The sequence below is a fragment of the Perca fluviatilis genome, chromosome 19 (genome assembly GCF_010015445.1).
Source record: "Perca fluviatilis chromosome 19, GENO_Pfluv_1.0, whole genome shotgun sequence".
Taxonomy (NCBI): Eukaryota; Metazoa; Chordata; class Actinopteri; order Perciformes; family Percidae; genus Perca; species Perca fluviatilis.
Genome location: NC_053130.1, coordinates 21,070,700 through 21,091,959, shown reverse-complemented (window position 1 = coordinate 21,091,959; position 21,260 = coordinate 21,070,700). Strand labels below are relative to the sequence as shown.

The window sequence follows — 21,260 nt, the reverse complement described above, 5'->3', positions numbered from 1 at the left end:
AGGGTTACCAGACGTCCCGGTTTGACCGGGAAAGTCCCGACTTTGAATTGCATGTCCCGAGTCCCGACAAAAGCCTGTCGGGACGCTAAAATGTCGCGGTTTACACCCGAATTTTTGAGTGTAGCCCCGAATGTAACTTTGTCCAGTTTATTCTTCCGAGGCGAATAGAACGGGCATGCTGTATTTGTTGCTATCACCTAGCAACCGTCTCTATGTGAGGAAAGCTGTGAAAGGTGAAGTTTTTGGAGTAATCCTAGCCAAATCAGTCTAATACATTGAGGCCATCAACACAAAGTTTAGGAGCGCAATACTAATTATTTAGTTTGAAGTTCCTGTGACGTGACGTTTACAGTCTACGGTTCAGACTCAACCACACGGAGCTCTGAAGCAGACCTGTGCTTCGCTTAGTGTCCACGCTCGCTGTAAAATGCAGAGCAATGCAGTTCATGGATGCGCTCAGCTGTGGGCATGCTGCGGTAGATGTGTTGTGTTTGTGCTCCGTGTATTTCTGCAGTAGTTTTGGGTTTCCATCTCCGATGTATAGCAGCGTTCAGCCACTTCCCTAGCTAAACTATTTGTCTGATTCTGAGACCCAACCGGGGCTCTGTGTCTGTCAGAAGGTCTGAGATCTACCGTATCAGCAGAGTAATCACGTAATGCACAGCAGGCTATGGTGCAGGTAGATTATTTTCTGAAATATAGTGACTTTATTCTTGTAATAGCCTATTATAACTTAATTTTTCTCAAAATATCACGACTCCTCCAAATCACAGAGAACACAGATATACTGTATTTTGAATGTGCACAAAGTTTTGGACATTGCTCAAACACTATATCTATATCTGAAATATTACAGTCCAGGGGTTTAATACATTAACAACAAAAGACGCAAAACAGGAGGGAGGATTAAATGTGTGCTGACTCAGATATAATTACAAAACTCGATCCAAAGGAGAATAAATATTGAAAGCAATACAGAATGCCTGAGAGCCTTACTTCAATATATTCCATTATGTTTGGATTGTAATCTATGTTTCTCTTCACATAAAGATATTTGCAGCATACATTGATTCAGAAAAAGGTAGAAATATGTGCATAAAAATTCACCAGAATGCAGGAAGTGTTTAAGGCTCAAAATTTTCAATAAATCATTTTTGTTCTTTTGGTGTTATTGGAATAAATAACACTTCAAAAAATCTTTTTTAGAAAAAAATCTCTTCAGAGGCGATTGTATTGTTGCCTTTGCACAGAGCCAGGCTAGCTGGTTTCCTGTTTCCAGTCTTTATGTTAAGGTAAGCTAACCAACTGCTGGCTGTAGCTTCATATGTAGTTGACAGATTTAACAGTGGTGTCTATCTTATCTAAGTCTCAGCAAGAAAGCAAAGAAAGGGTATTTTCCCAAAATGTTGAACTATTGCTTTAAACGATTGTAGTTAAAAGGTTAGCCTAGCTGACCTTCCAAGTTCAGATTGTCCATTGTAGCTTGAGGCTATCCAGAGAAATAAATGAAAAAAAAATGCCTTTCTCGTAAGTTTTACTGCATTTATATTTTACGTTCCTGTACATTGAAATATAGAACCAGAAAAACTCTGTGAAAGGATGGAAGCTTCCCAGACAGACCTAATGGACAGCCTCAGGCTTGATGTGTCATGCAGTCGGAAGAAGAGCAGCTCGGCCTCTGAGAAGTGTTCAAGCTCTAACTAAAACTCCAATCTGCTCATTTAAACACTGTGTGTTAGCCCAGAGTGTCTTGGTGGGGGTGGACTATGACACACAGAGACACACTGACACACCCAGAGAGAAGTAGAATAAAAAAGAGATGACTAACCTAACCCACCTGAGCTCGGCTCACAGGGATCAATGTCCTCATCATCGCTCGGACACTCAGCTGATGCCACCAGCAAGTCGTCGGTTGTCTGAAAAGAGAGAGGCAAACAATAGAGTGGTGAGGGCATGAAATACTTAGCTGCATCAATGGGGTAAGATGACTCCCACTCCAAACTACCAGTAGTGGTGCTTCCAGAGGGTTAGGTTAAGAAGAGCGGGGCAGATGAGATGTGAATCCAGACAGCTACGCTCTTTGGCTGCTGGATTTATCTGTCAACACTGTCACACGCCGCCTGGCACTGTAGCAGCTGCTACACTGCTTTCAAGGCAACACTATCCTTACAGAAATGAGATCTGATTATTGAGCAACGGTGAAGGCTAAAGTTCACAGCACAATTGTCAACTTGCATGCTCAGTTTGTGCTGCAGTGTGTGGCTTTGCATAGCCCTTCAAGGGCTTGTTAGGATCCATCACAAAACACCTCTGACATTTAGAGGACAAGCAGCCCTGAGGGCTTAAAAAAGAGATATGAAAACAAAGGGCAGAGCAGCAGAGGTTTCAATCAATATTTCCCCTCATTTCTTTTGATGTGATTCCGTATCACTTTTACATAATGAGCATCCAAAATAAAGCAAAATCAGGGCATATGCGTAGGAGCTTCATTACTCTCCTGCCACATCTACTCTAACGCCAAATCCATTTTAGACTGTTTCTAATGCACTTCCTAACTCGCCAAACACAATACCCTCTTGGAAAATAGGAAAGGGCAAACAATAGACCAGAAAAAAGTACAGTGTATAACATTATACCGCAATGTTCTTTTATAGTCGTGCTTCAGGCCATTCGATCAGCTCTGCGTTAAAGGTCATTTCATTTAAGCATGGCAGCCTCTTCATGGCCGGGTTAGATTTTCGGTTATGGAGCGCTGCTAAGCAGAATAACCTGATGCTATATATTTAACCTTGCACCTCTACTTATCCTCTTTGTACTAATATTTTTTAATTCTCAAATGCATGCGTGGCAATATTTATTATCTTACATTGTTTTTTACTCTGTGTATGACAATAACAAAATAAACAAATAAAAAGGGGTGAGAAATGCATTAGGCCTCAAAAATGAAGATGGACTTTGAGTTTTATTCAATTTGTGCCATTATTTCACTGATGGTTGGCAGTGCTTCAAATATATCTGTAAGTTGGATTAGTATTGACTCATCTTAAGGAAATTAAAGGTGATGTCATTTTGCTTAACATCCATTTGGATGCATATAATGCAATTTTATTGGGACTGTAACATCATTTTGACATTCTGAACACGGACCAACATCATCTTTACATAACAGACCTGGATATGATAGATCAAACCCATTAAGGGAGTTGTGGCGGAGGGCCGTTTTTGGTGCATCTGTGCTGGGTGAGGCCCGGGGAAGCCGTCCAAATGTATATTTAATTTGCTGTGCATGAGGCTGATATACAGTGTCGGCCATCCAGATGGCAAAACCGCCAGATCCTGGAGTGCCACATCCATCACTTCAGCCTTGTGATTTGTTTTTCCTGGCGGGAGATCTTGACACTCTGCACTCACTAGCAGAGGTACGGGAATCAAGGAATCAATACTCCCTCTCTCTTCTTCCCACCTTACCACTCTCATTCTTTCTCTCTCTCTCTCTACCTCTCACATCCTCTCTCTCTCTTTCAAACTGTCCTTCAGATTTATTTGCAAGCGGAGAAGAGGAAGCAGTGTGATGTGGGTGTATAGATGTAGGTTAACTCCCTAAAGAATTACCTGAGTGGAGGTGTATGCCCGTTCATATTTTTATGTTTCTGTCTCCTCATTCAGGTCAGAAAGCTTCAACTCCATTACTACAGTGAAATACAATTTTGAATATGGTTATTTGTTCATCTCTTTACAAGATAATCATTGATTTTATAATTGAAGGTGCAGACATCAAATCCAGTACTTTATGGGATTAATGTACAATTTAAAGCTAGGATTCATCATTTCTGTTTTGACTGTAAAAACAGGAGAAAATTGTTTATGTTACATGGACATACTGTTATAACTGTGAGCTTATAAATGTGTCATTTCGCCTTGATTGAGATTTTCAAATAAGTGACAGGGAACCATGATATATAATTTCATATCAACACCATACAATAATTTAATTTCACCCTCCAAGGACAAAGTGTTGCTAAATTGTGCCTGTAAGCTACCTCTAAGTCCAATCTGTTTTTTATTTTATCAAAATGTCAACCTTATATGCTATACTTTTAAATGAATCATATGTGTGTGTGTGTGTGTGTGTGTGTGTGTGTGTGTGTGTGTGTGTGTGTGTGTGTGTGTGTGTGTGTGTGTGTGTGTGTGTAGTGGATGTAAGCCTCTGAATCAACGCTAAAATGAATTTACGTGTTAGTGGGTGTAAGTCTGCCAGCCAGGATTAGTGTGTAGGTCAACATTTTGATGTGGTCATGACCTGGTTGAAATCCAATAACATTACCAATTCATGGTGTCCTTCTCCAACGCTTGGCTTCTTTTTCACCCGTGGCAATTCAGTGTGGGCTATGTGAGGGGCTTACCATGCAATTTAGCTACTCTGATGAAAACTGACAGGTAGCTTGGCTGGGATGTCTGAAAAAGACACTGAAATCTTAGGGAGATCTCTTCTAAAGTAGGAATAACACAGAGTATGCATGTGGCGATTTGGACACCGCTGTGATTTGACTTCAAAATAAAAACAAGGTTTATTTTTCGAAAGTTTTCCAGAAATACTGTATGCTTATGGCAGGGTTCATTAGCTCAGCAGAGTCAGGTTTACTGATGTGTAGAGCATCATGCCCACAGGAAAGATGCTCCAATAGAAAAGCAAATAAACACGATGTACCTGTAGTTCATTTTATGAAGGTACTTCTAAAATGCTAAAAGCAAAGGCTCGCGGCTTGAAAAGCGTCATTAATCTAGCGGTAAAGTGCTGAAGCCATGGTGAACCTGAAGCACACCTCATTTATCTGGCTCCGCTCAGAGCAGCAGAGAGCACACTACTATAAGATGTACTGAGAAAACCTAGGGAGACAGTTGGGAGTATGAAACACACACTAATGGAAGACAAAGAGATAGTGTAGAGAGAAACCTGTTTTTAGTGTTCATACAAAATGTATGAACATGTTCATACTCTCCACGTACAGTGTTATTTCAAATACTTTAGGTGTCAGGGGAGTTTAATATAGAAAGACAAAAAAAGAAAAATAAATCTTAGTAGACCTTATAGCGAAGTAAAGCTATCGACTGACCTTGGCTCATGCACTGATTGAACCATCAAAGAGGATGTGGACCAGGAAATTCCAACCTGACTCAGCCAAAAGTGCCCTGGTGCTTTCTTAGCACTGTCATGCTGCTTTTCGATCTCTGACGATTGATAATGGTCCTCCTTAATGAGATGTCCAGGCCAAGCCGCGGTCTGCATGCATGCTCGCTAAAGCTTAGTCAGCAGTGTCATTCTGCTGGACACCAAGTTATCTACAACTCTACAAACACTTATCTGCTCCCCACTAATGCTCAACTAGACAGTGTCCATTGTCACTCTCTAATAACTACTGTAAGAAGTAGGTGGCTCTACTACAATGCACTACATTTCTACACTTCTCCTCAGAAAGCATGTTTTCACCTCTTAATCGTAGCAGGAAGAGGAGGGCAGCTCTTCAGAGAGAATGCTGTGTGCTGCTAACCTGGTGCTGGAGAGCAGGAGACACCTTCCTCTGTGATAACCTGTCGGCATGTCTCTACGGAGAGCCGTGGGTTTTCACATTGTTTTCTCTCTGGTCTAATTTGATGAATGCTCTCTGGCACACAACCTGTCTCTTTGGAGACAAGCTGAAAGTCAGGAGGACACTGAAGGCATCTGAAGGGTTTATCCGAAGCATGCCTCTGCTGTCCCGGCAACGTATTCCACTGAGGATGCTTGCGGTTTTCTTTTGCCTTTCTGTTCTTTCCGTAGTAAGCCCTGTTTTTTCCCACTATAAGCTACGTTTCGCAAAGCTCTCTCTCTCTCTCTCTTGTTTAATTGCTGATCGGTGACAATAATAACATGGATTTTTTTACTCAATGTTCGTAATCAGTTGCTCATTAAGATCTGTAAATCCCAATGCTGTTATCAGACAGTAAAGTTTGGGTTGATTGAAAAATCAAAGAGAAAATGTCTCCATGTTATCATAACACATAAAAAGCCTTCATGTCTGGTAAACAGCACGCAAACCTGCGGATTGTTTTTTAAACTTCTGAGCTTTGTCCTACTACATCTGATCCTTCATTTCCACGACCCATATGCTCACACTGCACTCAATCCATTACAAGTAAGCTTCCTACCGAATAACCGTTCCCCACGTGCTGTCAAGGAAGAGGACAAGGAAGAAATCATTGATAGAGGTGGACTGCACAAAAGTCTCTCCAACCGAGAATATTTGTCTGAATATTGTAAAACCACATTTTTTTTGTTTTTTACAAGTAGAATGTTATATTGTCTATAATAATATTTTATTCTAATCTCACTTTATATGCCAACAGACAGATTCAGAACCATAGTGAAAATGTGATTTCAGGATGTTTAGAAGACGTAAGCATAATGTGTTTTCACTTACAGATGGAGTGTGTTCACTGAAATATCAATGACAATAATTAAATATATTATATTTGATCAAGGGTATTGCTCCATCAATAATGATGCTCAGAATAGTTATAGAAAACATTTAGTATGCTTGTGTATTTTGTACTTTTCTGAAAGGAAAATAGATATTGCATCCTTTTCTAATTGTTTTATTTAGTTCAATGTTAAAAAAATCACTAACTGCCACAAGGTTGCTCAAACTGTACTTTGTATTGTCCCCAAGGACTCCGCCAATGCTATAGCTAAAATGGTTTTAATATCTTGTCTGTAATTGGCACTGGCCATTGAAGCCAAAGCTCCGAATGCCTCTATAAAATCAAAGCAATCCGTATTCTGTTCCTGCTCGAACCCTGTGCCATTATTTCTCATGCTGGCACTGACCAGAGTTTTAGTCACAGTGCACAGACTAATTGGGAGGAGTTTGTTGTCCTAAGCTTCACTCCTGCAGCAACACATCATTAGTGTGCCAGTGACAGAGAGAGAGAGAGAGAGAGTGAGAGGGAGAGAGAGGGAGCGAGTAAGGTGATGGGACGGCAGATAGAAACGGCTCATGGTTAGAAACGGGATGAATTTACCCGTGGCAGCTATCACACTGCAGCAGCAGCTCTTATCAGAACGCCTGATGACACCCAAGTATCTAACTTAGAACCCTGGAACTAGGTCGATGTTGATGAATAATTTAGTCCCAGATGCTCAATAGATTCCGACTGAATAATGAAGGTGTGTGGGCCTCTATGACTGGGAGTTCAGCTCAGTGTGCCTGGTCTTCGCCCACACTCTTCCTACTTCTGGTCTGCCAAGCTGTCAACATCATGGACTCACACAGACAGACTTCAGCAAGGATGGAAGACAATGGAATGACATTATCGCTATCACAGCTACAGTGATGGATTTATATATATATATATATATATATATATTTATCGTGCTTATCATGTTCAAAACTTATAATATCCAAGACATCTTGATTCTCTGAGCTTTTTAACAATTAAAGAAAAGCTCTGATGTGAGGCTTCATGGTGGCACAACAGATTGCCACTGCGACTCAGTAGAGTAGGTGCTGAACAATAGGGAACAAGCAGCCGGGTAAAAATGGAGATATTCTGCGGAAGAGGATTTACATCAGATTCTGCGATTCTCAGCAAATGGATCAACAAAGCTTCAAAACAAGCACTGCCAAAAAAACATCCGTCAATAAACAACCCAAAAATATATTCAAAAGAGCAACTAACACCAGGTGCTTCGTTAATTTTCCGGGAAATGAATTGTTGAGATGTTACTAAAATATGTGTGTGTATGTGTTTCACTGAGCAAGGTGTGTTACTGTCATCTGTATAGCTGCACTATCTGTTCAAAATCCAAAATATAATTCTGTCATAATAGCAAAATCTTGCATCAGAAAGAAAAATCCAAAAATATATAACTATACAGATAACATTTGGGGAAATAATAGGCACGGTTGAGATAAATCGTTTTTTTTTTTTTTTTTTAACAGTGTAGAAATTGCTTGTTAGTATAAGCCTATTTTAAAGCACTGCATTGACATAATTATATGATAAACAAAACAGTTCTCACAACAACAATCCGGACTTTTAGGACTCCAACAATGTTGATGTTAAGGAACATCAAGACATAAGGTCACATATAACTACAGTAACTTGTTCAAAGCTGTCAGTAATTACCTGATGCATATGAGCATGCCACTGAATGCATTCTGTAGGTAGTGATTCTTCAGAGCACCTGAGAATTCATGGAAAAAGATGCTGGCATTTCTCAAAGGCAATTAAGTCAGAGTAATTGGTATCTTCTTCTTCCTCCTTTGACTGCCTGTGTATGCGATAGAGTAAAACTGGCCGTGGTGGACAGCTGTTTTCACTTGCTAAGTTATGAGACACCATCCCTTTTGGGAGAAAGCTTTTGCTTTATTTAAAATGAAGCAGCTGTTGCTGCAACTGGACCTCAGGCAGAGTATCAAAGTGTCATTAAAAAAAGAATAGTCGGAGGCTCTGCATCTTCTCCCCTGGTACCCACATGTTCCTGTCTTGCCATACATCTTCCTCGAGGCTTAAGTCACTGCACCCCAGACAGTCTAACAAGGCGCTGGGAGGCAGCTTCACACACCTGGTACACCCACAGCACACAGTGTGGAATCATACAAGCATAGTTTCACACAGAAACACAGACATGCCCAAGACGACTGGTAATGACATTCAATTTCTGTTACACGTGAACAGTCTGGTGGATTTAATCTGTCCAAAAACAGTTGTTTGTTAATGCGTATGTCTACAGAAGAGCACTGGATTTCATTATTACTGGGGCGTGTAAAGGTTGTTGCTAATGTGAAAAGGGTGTTAACGTAGTTTTCATTGTGGGGGTAAAGTCAAAGGAATTAATACAGTTAAACCAACATATTTTGTGTGAAAAACAATGAAAGAAAAACAATACGGCTTGGGAATGAGTGAGCGGTGACAGGTCAATTGCTAGCTTGGTGCACAGGCCCAAAAAAAGCTACTGCTATGTAAAATCAAAGGCTGCATTTGAGAGAGCGATACAAAAGGGACAGGTATGGGCTAATTTAGGAATGTAAAAGTGTACTGTACAAGAAGTTATGGATATAAGGTAAACACAGAGCTGCTTCAAAATGTACACATGCCTGTGCCCTCATTAAACACGGTCTATCTCGGGGACCTGAAAACACTGCTGTGTGAGGACTCCTTTTAATGTGGCTGCTTCAAGGCACTGCTGCGGCACTTTGTAGATGTTTCTCAAGTCCCCCTCAGGACCCCGCTCAACTTATTTTCCAGGAACAGTCTTCCGTATGGTCTTAATAAAAATTCAACATTCAACATTTAATGTGGTGTCTGAAATGGCTCAGGCACCAGGGTAACTGGGAAAGTTGTCTGGCTGCGTGGGAGGAAACAGTCCATTTCCCAGTCAGTGCCTGCGTAACACTATCACTATGTCAGTCACTGACTTAGAGTGAACCATGTGTGACTGGTGCCCAATTAATCTCCTCATACAACACGAGACATTCTGTGCGATGGATGACAAACAGTTATTTAGATTTCTAATTAAGCATGGCGCTTATTATTTATTATTGGGGACATATCAATAATGTGCACACACAATATGGGCGAGTGCCTGTAGTCACCTCACAGTGCAGAAAGAGTGCACATTGAGCGGCTGCCATGTAGGATACAGCTTCAAGAAGATTACACAGAAGAAAGCTGGATGCCTTCTGTTAGCTACATGCTCTAAATGATAAAATCTTAATATGAAATTCATAACACTATCTGCCTCCATCTACCTCCTACCCTCCCCCCCTCTTGTTCTTTCATTTCTTCTCTTTCTTGCCTATGCATAAACACTGCTCCATAGAAGTATATTACATGGTCGACTTTGTCCCTCCCCCTTATCCCTGCTTTCACACTTCTTAGATAAATGAAATCTTTCCCCTCTGGATGCCCTGATATTTTCGTTATCTGAAATCGAATCTGGAGCTCTGTGCACTGTGTCTGTAGCTCGCCTTGGTAGTAATCTGGCCTGAGAGCAGAGAACTGCCCTGGAGGAATATCATACACTAAGGATAAGCTGGGGAGTGAGGGAGGAATAACAAATACCAGAGAATGGCTTGTAATCATGGCGCTTTCTATCTAAATGCTAACATACAAACACTTGTCATTTTGGGGAAATTGTTCGGTTCAATCCAAAATAACTATGTAATTCTTCATCTTCTTGTTCCTTTTACTCAAAATCTAAAAATAGATGACAAATCTAAGCATATGTCTGTGTGTGTGTTTTGAGAAAGAGAAAGCAGGAGAGGAAGAGATATGCAGCCTGGCCACAAATCACTGTCTTCCTGACTTTACCTGCGTCTTGACATGCAGTCCCAGTCCCTCATCAGGTGACAGGAAGAAATTTGTCATCCTAATATAGATGCCATCACTGATGAGATGAATGTGAGCGGGCCTAATTCCCGTGTGTAACGTTTGCAAAAACATGACATGAGGAAAGAGGAAGAGAAGCTTTGCCCTACAACAGCAGACCAGGTCGCCTGTAGCTCCCACAGAGCACCACCATAATCAGATTCCTGTCCTCCAGGTCTAGATGTGTCATTCACAAAGGGCCAAGTGCTATAAACTAATGAGCAATGCTCTTGTTCAATAGAGTTGAAACAATAGTCACAGCAATAGAATTCAGGGTGGAAATAAATAAAAAATAAAAAAATCTTAATAATAGAAAGCCTAAATTGGCAGCATTTATGGAGTTTCCCAAGGAAAATAGATTTGTCATCACTAATCCATCCCTGTGGCAGTGTTGTAATGCCAGACTATTAAATTTTTGACTGGACCTTCTGTGAATTATTTGTAGATACTGTTTTGAAATTTTGATTCAGCTTTGGACTTGCAAAAAGATGCTTTAATGGAATAAATCGATATTTTGTGATAGTATGCTTATTTGCTTTCCTGCCAAGAGTTAGAGGAGAACATTTATACCACTATTATGTCTGTATGCTAATTATGAAGCTACAGCCAGCATCCGCATTAGCTTAGCTTAGCACAAAGACTGGAAACAGGGGGACACAGCCTGCCTAGTTATGTTTTATGATAACAAAATCCACCTACCAGCACTTCTAAAGCTCACTACTAAACATGTTTTATCTTGTAGGTTTAATCCATACAAAACACAAAGTGTAAACACAGTCGCTTCTTGGAGTCTCTACTGGTTGTCTGGCAACCCTAGAATCTCCCATAAAACCACATATCCTTTTTACACTTTGGTTTCTGTACAGATTAAACAAACAAGTAAACTTGGCTATTATTAAGCTTAGATGTGCTGTTAGGCAGACTTGAAAAGAGCCAGGCTAGCTGTTTCCCCATGTTTCCAGTCTTTGTGCTAAGCTATGCTAACTGGCTGTAGCTTCATATTTACTGTACAGATATAAGTACAGTGAACATCTCACTCTTAGCAAGAATGGGAATATTTCCCAAAATGTCCAATTGTTCATTTAAATAAATGTAGAGTCATATCATAAGCACTTGTTGGTTTGATTGAGTTATATTCCTTTCCCAAGGCCATTTCTCCATTACTCTCTGTCTCTTGTCCACTTGCCTAACAAACTAACAGGCTTCATTTGCTGGCATGCGGATGCCTTTATTTCATATCTGTATCTCCTGGAATTTCCTAATTGAATCTATGTGGTAATGACGTTACTTTATATTATTCTACCTTCCATCCCTTAACTTGCCTTTATACTAGATGTTCAACATCAGATCAAGATGGCTTCTCCCCAAACAGAACCAGCCATCTGGATATGTGTAGAGTATGATTTTAATCTAAAGTCGTAAACTCAATTGGTACTGGTATGAAAGTCTAAATACAGAAAATAAGATAGATGAACATAGATTTACACTCCTCAAGTCAAGGTCTTTTAGTTTACTAATGTTCTTTGCCAACAAATATCTACAACTGAAGGAATATATTAAATAAAGGAGCTTATAGATGCATAAGTCAGTTTGTGGCTGGCACTTTCTACCAGCTTTTGAAAAATATAATTTGTTTGTAAAAATGGAGAGAGCTCAGCACAGCTCAATGAGCAGTTGGCAGAGCTCATGTTCATGAATGTGATGTATAAACCAGCTGATCGTGGAATCTTGCAGGTGGGAGCAATGTACTGTAGGACAAATTGTACGTTATGTTCAACAGTTGGCCCGGGACTATTATTTATACAAAACATTAACAGCAATTGTCCTGAGAGAGAACAATATGGTCTATAAAACATGCTGTAAAGCTGTCAGTGTCAGTCTCTCCTCCACGAACAATCCAACACTTTGCAAACAACAGAGACGACATTCACACTGCGTAGGTTTCATTTTTGTCATCCAAACAGACTTAGTGGGGCAATCTGTATTGCTCTATAATGTTGCCAGCAGTGTAAACCTGCAAAAACTAAAGATGCTTCTTTGTTGACGATCTTAATAATAACAGCAGTATGTTTGATGTACCTGGCTGTAACAATTTTAGAAAATGTTTAAAACAAGCATACAGGAAATAAGGCACTAAAGGAAGACAAGGCGACCTAGGGCCTCTGCTGGCTAATATTCAGATCATGCACCCACTGCAGTCAAGCTGTCAACTCTCTACTGTCAACTATCAAAAAATGCAAACATTCATCAAATTATGTGAACGCACGTCAACACACACTGGCATGCATGTGTTCACCCCTGCCAAGGTGGACTGGATCAGCGAGTCACATGGACACAGGGAAGGGCAGCTTCCATAATGGCCCCAGGTGAGGCTGAGATGATGGATATGGTCTGTTGCTAGGAGTGAACGCCCCGGGCCTGGGGCCACTGCAGGTCGACAGCGTTACCTCCTTTGCCATCTGTCAGCATTGGGTGGGCACAAACCCATGACCGGGGCCTGGGGCAAACACACATCAGCATCACCTTCAACAACACACACCTCACTTTAGGGGCAAAGTGGGCAGGTCAGCACACAACACACAAGTGCAGATTGACCCATCTACAATCTGTATCCTACAATTCGACCCATTTCTGCTCTGAGCAAATGATTGTTACACATGCAGCCATTGAATTATCCACTCGGGTTTTTTTGTTTCTTCCGTTTGGATAGGTGGTGACACCAGGCCTTTTCATAAAGGAATATATGACAATAAATATAATAAAACCAGAAAAATCAATAGTGCACCTGTCAGTGAAACGAACCATTTGATAGCCATCGCTCTGTTTTTCCTCTCAAGCTCACAGTATCTCAGGAGCATGATGGTCAATCCCATACATCTGCATTGCAGGGGAAATCTTATCCCAAGGATGTTTTCTTTCTGTGAATAATTGAAGGCACCACAACCTTACAGGCCAAACACTGCAGTATGTCTCTAAGTCCATGAGGCAGTTAGGTTTACTATTATGAATGAAATAAGACTCATCCAACATGGCTGATTACTTCTCCCTGTTAATGTGGAACACTTAGTGTTTCCTTATTCACCTCTCCGTTTGCTGTGCATGCTTTTGAATAAATGTGCACACAGAGGTAGAAATTGGACAAAAAGGATGTCAGGTCTATACTGTACAATAATAAAGTGAATCCAAGCTAAACTATTTCTCATATCAAAAATGTATCAAACACAAAAGGAGGAAATCAAAATAAAGAGAAGTCAAAGATATGAGGACTAGTTTGATATTAGGATGTCCCTCATATTTTGGGCCTTTTCAAAACCATGATTTCACTTTTTTCATGACAGTTTAATTCCAATAGGACGTAGGTCCATGTTGTGGATCATTCCCATATCTGTTCGGGATGAGCTGGGCAAACTCTGCATTTCATTTTAATCAAATTGCATGCCATTTACCTTCAACAGGCTAGTATCTTTCCTCTGTCTCTATGACCTTCCAATAAAAACAAAACGTAATAAATGCCATCTTAAAAAAACAACAACTACCAATCATGAAATTCAGCACTATGAGCGGTGTGTATGAGTCACAATCACATGGCTGACACCAGCACAAACTCAGATGGGATGGCTACACAATGAACAAACAAAGTAATCCTATGCTTTTTATTCTGCAATGGGGGAATATGCATTAGCGCCACTTTTTCCATTGTTGTCTGTCTTACAACTGAACAGCACTCGCCTACCAAGCAGAGCATTAAAAGGATGACGTCTGCCCCGGTGTCAATGACGTATATTGGAAACTTACTTTGTAAAACTCAGTTGAACACAAGGCATAACCTCAAACCTAGACTAAACTGCTTCTTGCTTGCGGTATGAAAAGCTCCCCGTTACGGCTCATTAATGTCCTGCCAGTCTGATCATACGTAAACTCAAACAGGCTCTAATATATCATCCAGAGAAAAATTGTTACGCAGAAAAAAATAGCTTTTCATAGCTGTCTACAGTACATCTTTATGATTTTTTGTTTTGAATTAGGATTTTAAATATTTAGTTATCATTTCGAGTTGCTCAAAATTAAATCTATCCTTAAAATCAGACGTGCAATGTCAAAATATAACAGTAGATCTCATGCACCTAAATCTAAAGACTAAATAATCCTTACACTCATATCCAAGTATCATATCATGTAGCACAATTAAAGAACCTGCACTGCATGTGTGCAGTTGGGTGATGAGTGCTTAATACTCAAGGTAAGTCTCAGATCTTAGTATTGATGCTTGCAGGATTAGTATTAAATCTAGGTTGTGCAGACTTAGTGCAGCCTGAGCTTGCAAAACAATAATCCCTACCATTATTAGGACAATCACAACAATGCCTAAAGGTAGTACCAGATACAATAAAGAGAAAAAGTACATGGATGATTATAAAAGAAGTGAATCTGCAGACTGAGCTGTTATTGGATACTAAGTTGCAGAAGATTTTTCACCACAAGATTACTGTGACACTATGTTTATTACTGTGTCTTTGTAAGAGCCTGCGAGGGAGGCGACGAGGTACCTAAACACTGTACTGAAGGTGTAGCAGGGCAGCATGTCAAATCTTCGATTATCCCTGTGAATTATAGAGAGGCCAAGTTTCTGCCCCTCATCTCAGTGACCAAGACAAACAGAGTCACTACAAGCCAGTTTAGCCAGAACTGAACCATGTGCATTGAGTGCAAATGAAATGGCCCACCCAATGTGTTTTAAATGTCCCACACTTCCCCTAAACGGCCATTACACCCACCTCACCTAGGGTTAATTTACGAATAGTGGGGCCAATTGGCTATGTGGTTGCAATGATGTGACATTGTGGCCATTCATTCTCCCCATTCATTCTCCCCAGGGACAGGCTATAATCTGCATCTCTTGAATTTCCACCAGCAACAAACTATAAAACAGAAATTGCACTCTGCAAAAAAGGTTATTAAAGAAACATGGCAAGGAAGAAATGCCAGATAAGGTCAAATATTAGTTGTGTTTAAGAAATACCATATTGGCCTGAATACAAGAAAATGCTTCTAATATGTTTGAAAAAGTGGCACATTAGCATGCTGATGTTAGCATTCATGTCAAAGTACCCCTGTGCCAACATACAATCTCACAGAGCCATTAGAATAGCTGTAGTCTCGTTTTATTGTTATATTAAAACCCCCAAAAAAGGTGACTATAGGTAGATTATCGCTATAAACACTGACTTGTTTGATGCTAGGAACACAAACTGTGGTGTGTGCTTTGCTAATATTCTATTTAAATAGAATATTAGCAAAGCACACACCACAGTTTGTGTTCTACATACTGATACAAAAACACAGCCAATGTTCTGTTATTACTGAAATACTGCATGCTCTAAGATCTTATCATATGACATTTTTCTCTTGGAGGTTTCTGTCCTTGTGCCTCTCCATGATGCTTGAGCCAATACCAACTTTAGAGGATGTACCTGCTGACAGCACTGCTTGTGGATAGCAGCCTCACACTATGACCGGTTGTGAGATTTATATACTGTATGTGTGCTGGCCAGGGTTGATAATACAGAGCAATGCAGGTGAGGATCCATCACTGTCAAGCTCTTTCAATGTCTCTTTTAGATAGCAGGCTTTTGTCTTTTCTTTCTTTTTTTTGCTGGGAAGGTAATAGCTACATTGTATCTCTTATCCTTGAGTGGTTTTGATTAAGCATCATCTAGTGTTAAATGCTATTTTTCTGCAGTTTGACATTTTCCGTAATTTTTTCCACCAGCCCTTCAAAAAGCTAAAATGACGCGTCACATTTTTGTGTTTGTTAACAGAACCATCTTAAAGGCCATCATTGGAAACTGTTTGGAAAAGGGCAGGCGGTTAAAAAAAATACCTGGCAGGTGATTGGATGAACCATTGGTCTATCAAACTCTTGCCAGTCGGGAGAACTGCGAAAACATCTTTGCTCTTCTTTCAATAAAGAAATACTCTCTAGGTGTGATATAACTGATGCTATTGCAGCATCTACGCAAACCCCCTCAGGAGCCATCATTGCCTTTTGAACACATTCCCAAACCACACCCGTAGTTCCTCGTTGACAAGGATTGGTTATCCCACAATTTTCTCGCAAGAATCCAGCTGCCGTGCAAGGTAATCAACATGCTGCAGTTCACAACATGTTGTTGTATCGGATCTGGCTTCCAAATATTTAGTATTTAATGCATTCATTACAATGATACCCAATACTCGCACATTTGCAGCTGTTGTAAAATGTTACCTAACAAATATATGAAAAAAATGCAATGACTGCCGTGTTTACACAACTTTGTTTTTTGAAAGAAATTGAGATATCACACTAAACTGATTAAAATATTTGTTTAGGGAGGAGACAGATTAACAAGAGCTAGGTCACTATAAAGCTGATAGTGGCATTTCGTGTTCAAAATTGACATCAGCAGATAGGGTAGTGTAGTGTATATTTCAAATTTGTCTCCAATTAGCACAAAAAAAGTTCACTTGGGCAAGCAATAATTTCCCCAAACAATAAATAAATGTAGAACAGTCGATGAGACAAGAGAAGCAAGTAGCATTTCTTGGTGCATGTGTACAATAGCTGGTCCATTGTTTGTGAATGCATACACAAGTGCATTATGGTTTAATTAGATGTGACAAGGCACCGCTACAGAGAGCAGACACTTCATTAAGACATGACAGTAAGGTCCTTAAGAGTAAGCTACCTCCCCTGCGCAGGACAGGAAGCACACAGCAGAAAAAGCCACTACAGAGATTATTTGACATGTACGAACCAAGTGTGGGGTTCAGGTCAGGAAACCTCAAGATATGATAAAAAGAAAGGTCACATCAGGCTAGGTTTAAGTAGTATTTACCATCTCTGTATTTGAGTGGGTTGTAAATCCTGGAATTGAATCAATCCCATAAGCAAAGGGGGAGTTCTAATAACTATTAATAACAATTCTGACTCATCAGCTTTTTCCCATGGTGCATTTCTTCCCTGATTAGACCAGTGTGCTCTAAGCTGATAATATTCTTTGTTGATAAAGATGAGTGGACACCTACTGGTTTGAGTACAATATATGCAATAACATTATAACCCCAGTCAAGCATTTAAAGAACTTTTTCATAGTGCACCTGAGAAGGCGTCCCCCCAGGACACTTCAAAATGATTATACTAATGATGATTAGGACTGACTTCACCCTCTAGGAGATGAGTGGCTAGTGCAAGAAGACATACCCTAAATCTACAGAGCCAGTTCCACTGACAGATTTAATTGTGCTGGTATTTTGACCATGTGTGCACAGCGAGACAGTTTGCTGAAAACATTTTTTTTTAAATGTTTTTTTATATTGAAGGCATGTATTTAGAGTAATCAGATATCAGAGACTAGGGATTATGTGTACTCATAAACAAGCTAATTTTTGAAGATTATTGTATCAAGCTCTGTTTCATTATTCTCTCACCATTGCAATCCTGCGGACATCAGTTTACTGACAATCTGTTAAAGTTCAGTTATCTCTCGTTTTTTTGTCAATTACGGTGATCTAACAGGGTGGAGATAGAGGCCAACAGTCCTTTACAACCCTGTACATTTTTAAAGATTCACATTGCTAAGTATTCACAAAATTTTGCCCACTTTTGAGTGAAGAATTTGGTTGAATTCCTCTCGTAACTATGCCCAATCCACAAATTAGGTTCTGTGTTTCTGGGTGCCTGGTGAATGTAAGTTCAATATTCAATCTCCCTTTAGCTCCCTTTTGGTCTCAACTAACTCCTGAGGGAAAAATCTGGCTCTTAAGCTGCCAAATGCTCCACTATGTTCACCAGCTAGTCACAGTCGCTTATTGTTGTTTGAAACAGGCAGTGTCTGTGGGTTCGTCACTATGTACAAAACATTTCCAAAAAATATGATTATAGGTGATTTAAATATTGATTGAAAGCAATAGGCACTTACAACAAGTGAATTTGCCAGGATTTATGTGTGCTGAGTTAACTCCAAAGTATCTTGACCATTACCTCTCATTGCTAGACAGGCCTATAAAAGGTCTCAGATCTACACTCACCTAAAGGATTATTAGGAACACCCTACTAATACCGTGTTTGACCCCCTTTCGCCTTCAGAACTGCCTTAATTCTTCGTGGCATTGATTCAACAAGGTGCTGGAAGCATTGTTTAGAAATGTTGGCCCATATTGATAGGATAGTATCTTGCAGTTAATGGAGGTTTGTGGGATGCACATCCAGAGCACGAAGCTCCCGTTCCACTACATCCCAAAGATGTTCTATTGGGTTGAGATCTGGTGACTGTGGGGGCCATTTCAGTACAGTGAACTCATTGACATGTTCAAGAAACCAATTTGAAATGATTCAAGCTTTGTGACATGGTGCATTAACCTGCTGGAAGTAGCCATCAGAGGATGGGTACATGGTGGTCATAAAGGGATGGACATGGTCAGAAACAATGCTCAGGTAGGCTGTGGCATTTAAACGATGCCCAATTGGTAATAAGGGACCTAAAGTGTGTCAAGAAAACATTCCCCACACCATTACACCACCACCAGCAGCCTGCACAGTGGTAACAAGGCATGACGGATCCATGTTCTCATTCTGTTTACGTCAAATTCTGACTCTACCATCTGAATGTCTCAACAGAAATCGAGACTCCTCAGACCAGACAACATTTTTACAGTCTTCAACTGTCCAATTTTGGTGAGCTCGTGCAAATTGTAGCCTCATTTTCCTATTTTTAGTGGAGATGAGTGGTACCCGGTGGGGTCTTCTGCTGGTGTAGCCCATCCACCTCAAGGTTGTACGTGTTGTGGCTTCACAAATGCTTTGCTGCATACCTCGGCTGTAACGAGTGGTTATTTGAGTCAAAGTTGATATTCTATCAGCTGGAATCAGTCGGCCCATTCTCCTCTGACCTCTAGCATCAACAAGGCATTTTCGCCCCCCAGGACTGCCGCACACTAATGTTTGTCCTTTTTCAGACCATTCTTTGTAAACCCTAGAAATGGTTGTCCGTGAAAATCCCAGTAACTAAGCAGATTGGGAAATACTCAAACCAGTCCGTCTGGCACCAACAACCATGCCACGCTCAAAGTTGCTTAGATCACCTTTCTTTCCCATTCTGACATTCAGTTTGGAGTTAAGGAGATTGTCTATACCTGGACCACACCCGTAAATGCATTGAAGCAGCTGCAATGTGATTGGTTCATTAGATAATCACATTAACGAGAAATCTTACAGGTGTTCCTATTAATCTTTAAGGTGAGTGTATCTGAGACTGTCTATAATGTTCGGATCCAATTGCGCTCTTAGACAGCCTGATCAACATTTTCTGGAGGACCACTTTAACCAAGTTTTAATGGTTAAAGGCTGATAGTGCCGCCGTCAATGTTAGCCATTCCCTTTCCACTGGGGCCAGTTATACTAAAAATGTACGTGCCTCACTAATGTCAAGCTCACAGGATATAAAAGCAATTACTGAATTGCAATCAGTGTTGAGACGGAACATCTGGACAATGATTAAAATGCTGCCTATTCAAGGGAAAGGACAGTGAATGAATTTTCCAGAGGCTAGACACAATGTTTTTCTAAGAGTAGTGTCCTGAGACAGTAATGTCCTACCGCGGGAGCTCTCCATGGGAAGGTCATCACGTTGAATCAAACTGAACGCATTGACATCTCCCAATGCTCATTTTTTTGCATGCCTCATTCATCTCTCTGCCTACATCACAGAGGAACTTTTTAATCCAATGACCTTTCTTTCTGTATGAATGCATTAGATAACACCTAGCCAACACAGTTAGCCTTGACTATTCTCCTTTTTCCAAGCCTTTAAATGCCACTTTACAAGGTGAGCTTGCCACATAACTTCACAGTACAACGTCTCTAAATTAATTTGGCCAAAATCATCACAGTAGCACCACTAATCTGCCTGAAGCTGTACTGATACACCACAAGTAGATTCTCAAAAAAAGAGGATCTAATATACAGTTCAAAAATGTATTGAACTGTATATTAGATTCTCAAAAAAAGAGGATCTAATATAAAGTTCAAAAATGAATTGAACTGTATATTACACTGCTTAACATCTAAACCACTAGCTGTACACATGAATGCAACGAAGTAAACTGTAATTGATTAAACTATTTAAGCATAAGGGCATAATATCAGATATCCAAACATCAGATCATATCTAAAGCAGAAAATATGTTGTGTATATTAATAAATATCTCTGTAATACACTGCATTGCTAAATTGTCATGGTCATTAATATCACTTAATTTCTCCCCAGATGAAAAGGCCTGAAAAAGGCAGGCATCCATCTTATCAAGCCTGTTCCTTTCTGCCAATCTCTTGGTTCCTTGGTGGCAATTTATAACACCACATGGCGCTGGGATATAATTATAGCCTATTGTGTGATATTTCGCCTGCATTACATGCTCCTGCCACGGTTCAGGAACCATGCTGAGTCTGAGAGAAAACCATTCCACTGGATCAATATTTATGATTCTATTATTTGTCAGCATCTACAGACCCTTACACAAACTGTTATAATGGTCAAAGAGAGAGATTTTTTTTTTTTTTTTTTTTTTTTTTTTTAGGCTTTTATGCTTTCATTAATTTCATAAATATTAAATGTTTTTAATTTATACTTTATTGTAGTGCTTTCATATCCAGTCACATGTTATATGTTTTTTCCTTTTGCACTTCAATTTTTTACAATTTTATATTATTTAATAACACAAAAAAGAAAAGAGAAGAAAAGAAAAACAAATTAAATGGTTTAGTTAACACAGCACTGCACTTCGAAGGTACTCAACATTTTTTTTCTATGATC

The 21,260-nt window shown here is 39.9% G+C and overlaps 1 protein-coding gene across 42 annotated transcripts in view; it reads right to left on the bottom strand.

Annotated features, from left to right (window-relative positions):
* LOC120547712 (neurexin-1a) overlaps positions 1–21,260 on the bottom strand; it is a 265,714-nt gene that overhangs the window by 13,341 nt on the left and 231,113 nt on the right. For 31 of the 42 annotated variants that reach the window (XM_039783274.1, XM_039783276.1, XM_039783275.1 and 28 more), the window contains one exon: positions 1,829–1,916. In XM_039783274.1, coding sequence (XP_039639208.1) covers positions 1,829–1,916 — 88 coding nt within the window. The remainder of the gene's footprint in view (positions 1–1,828; positions 1,917–21,260) is intronic. The other 11 variants (XM_039783278.1, XM_039783288.1, XM_039783304.1 and 8 more) reach the window with 1 other exon arrangement.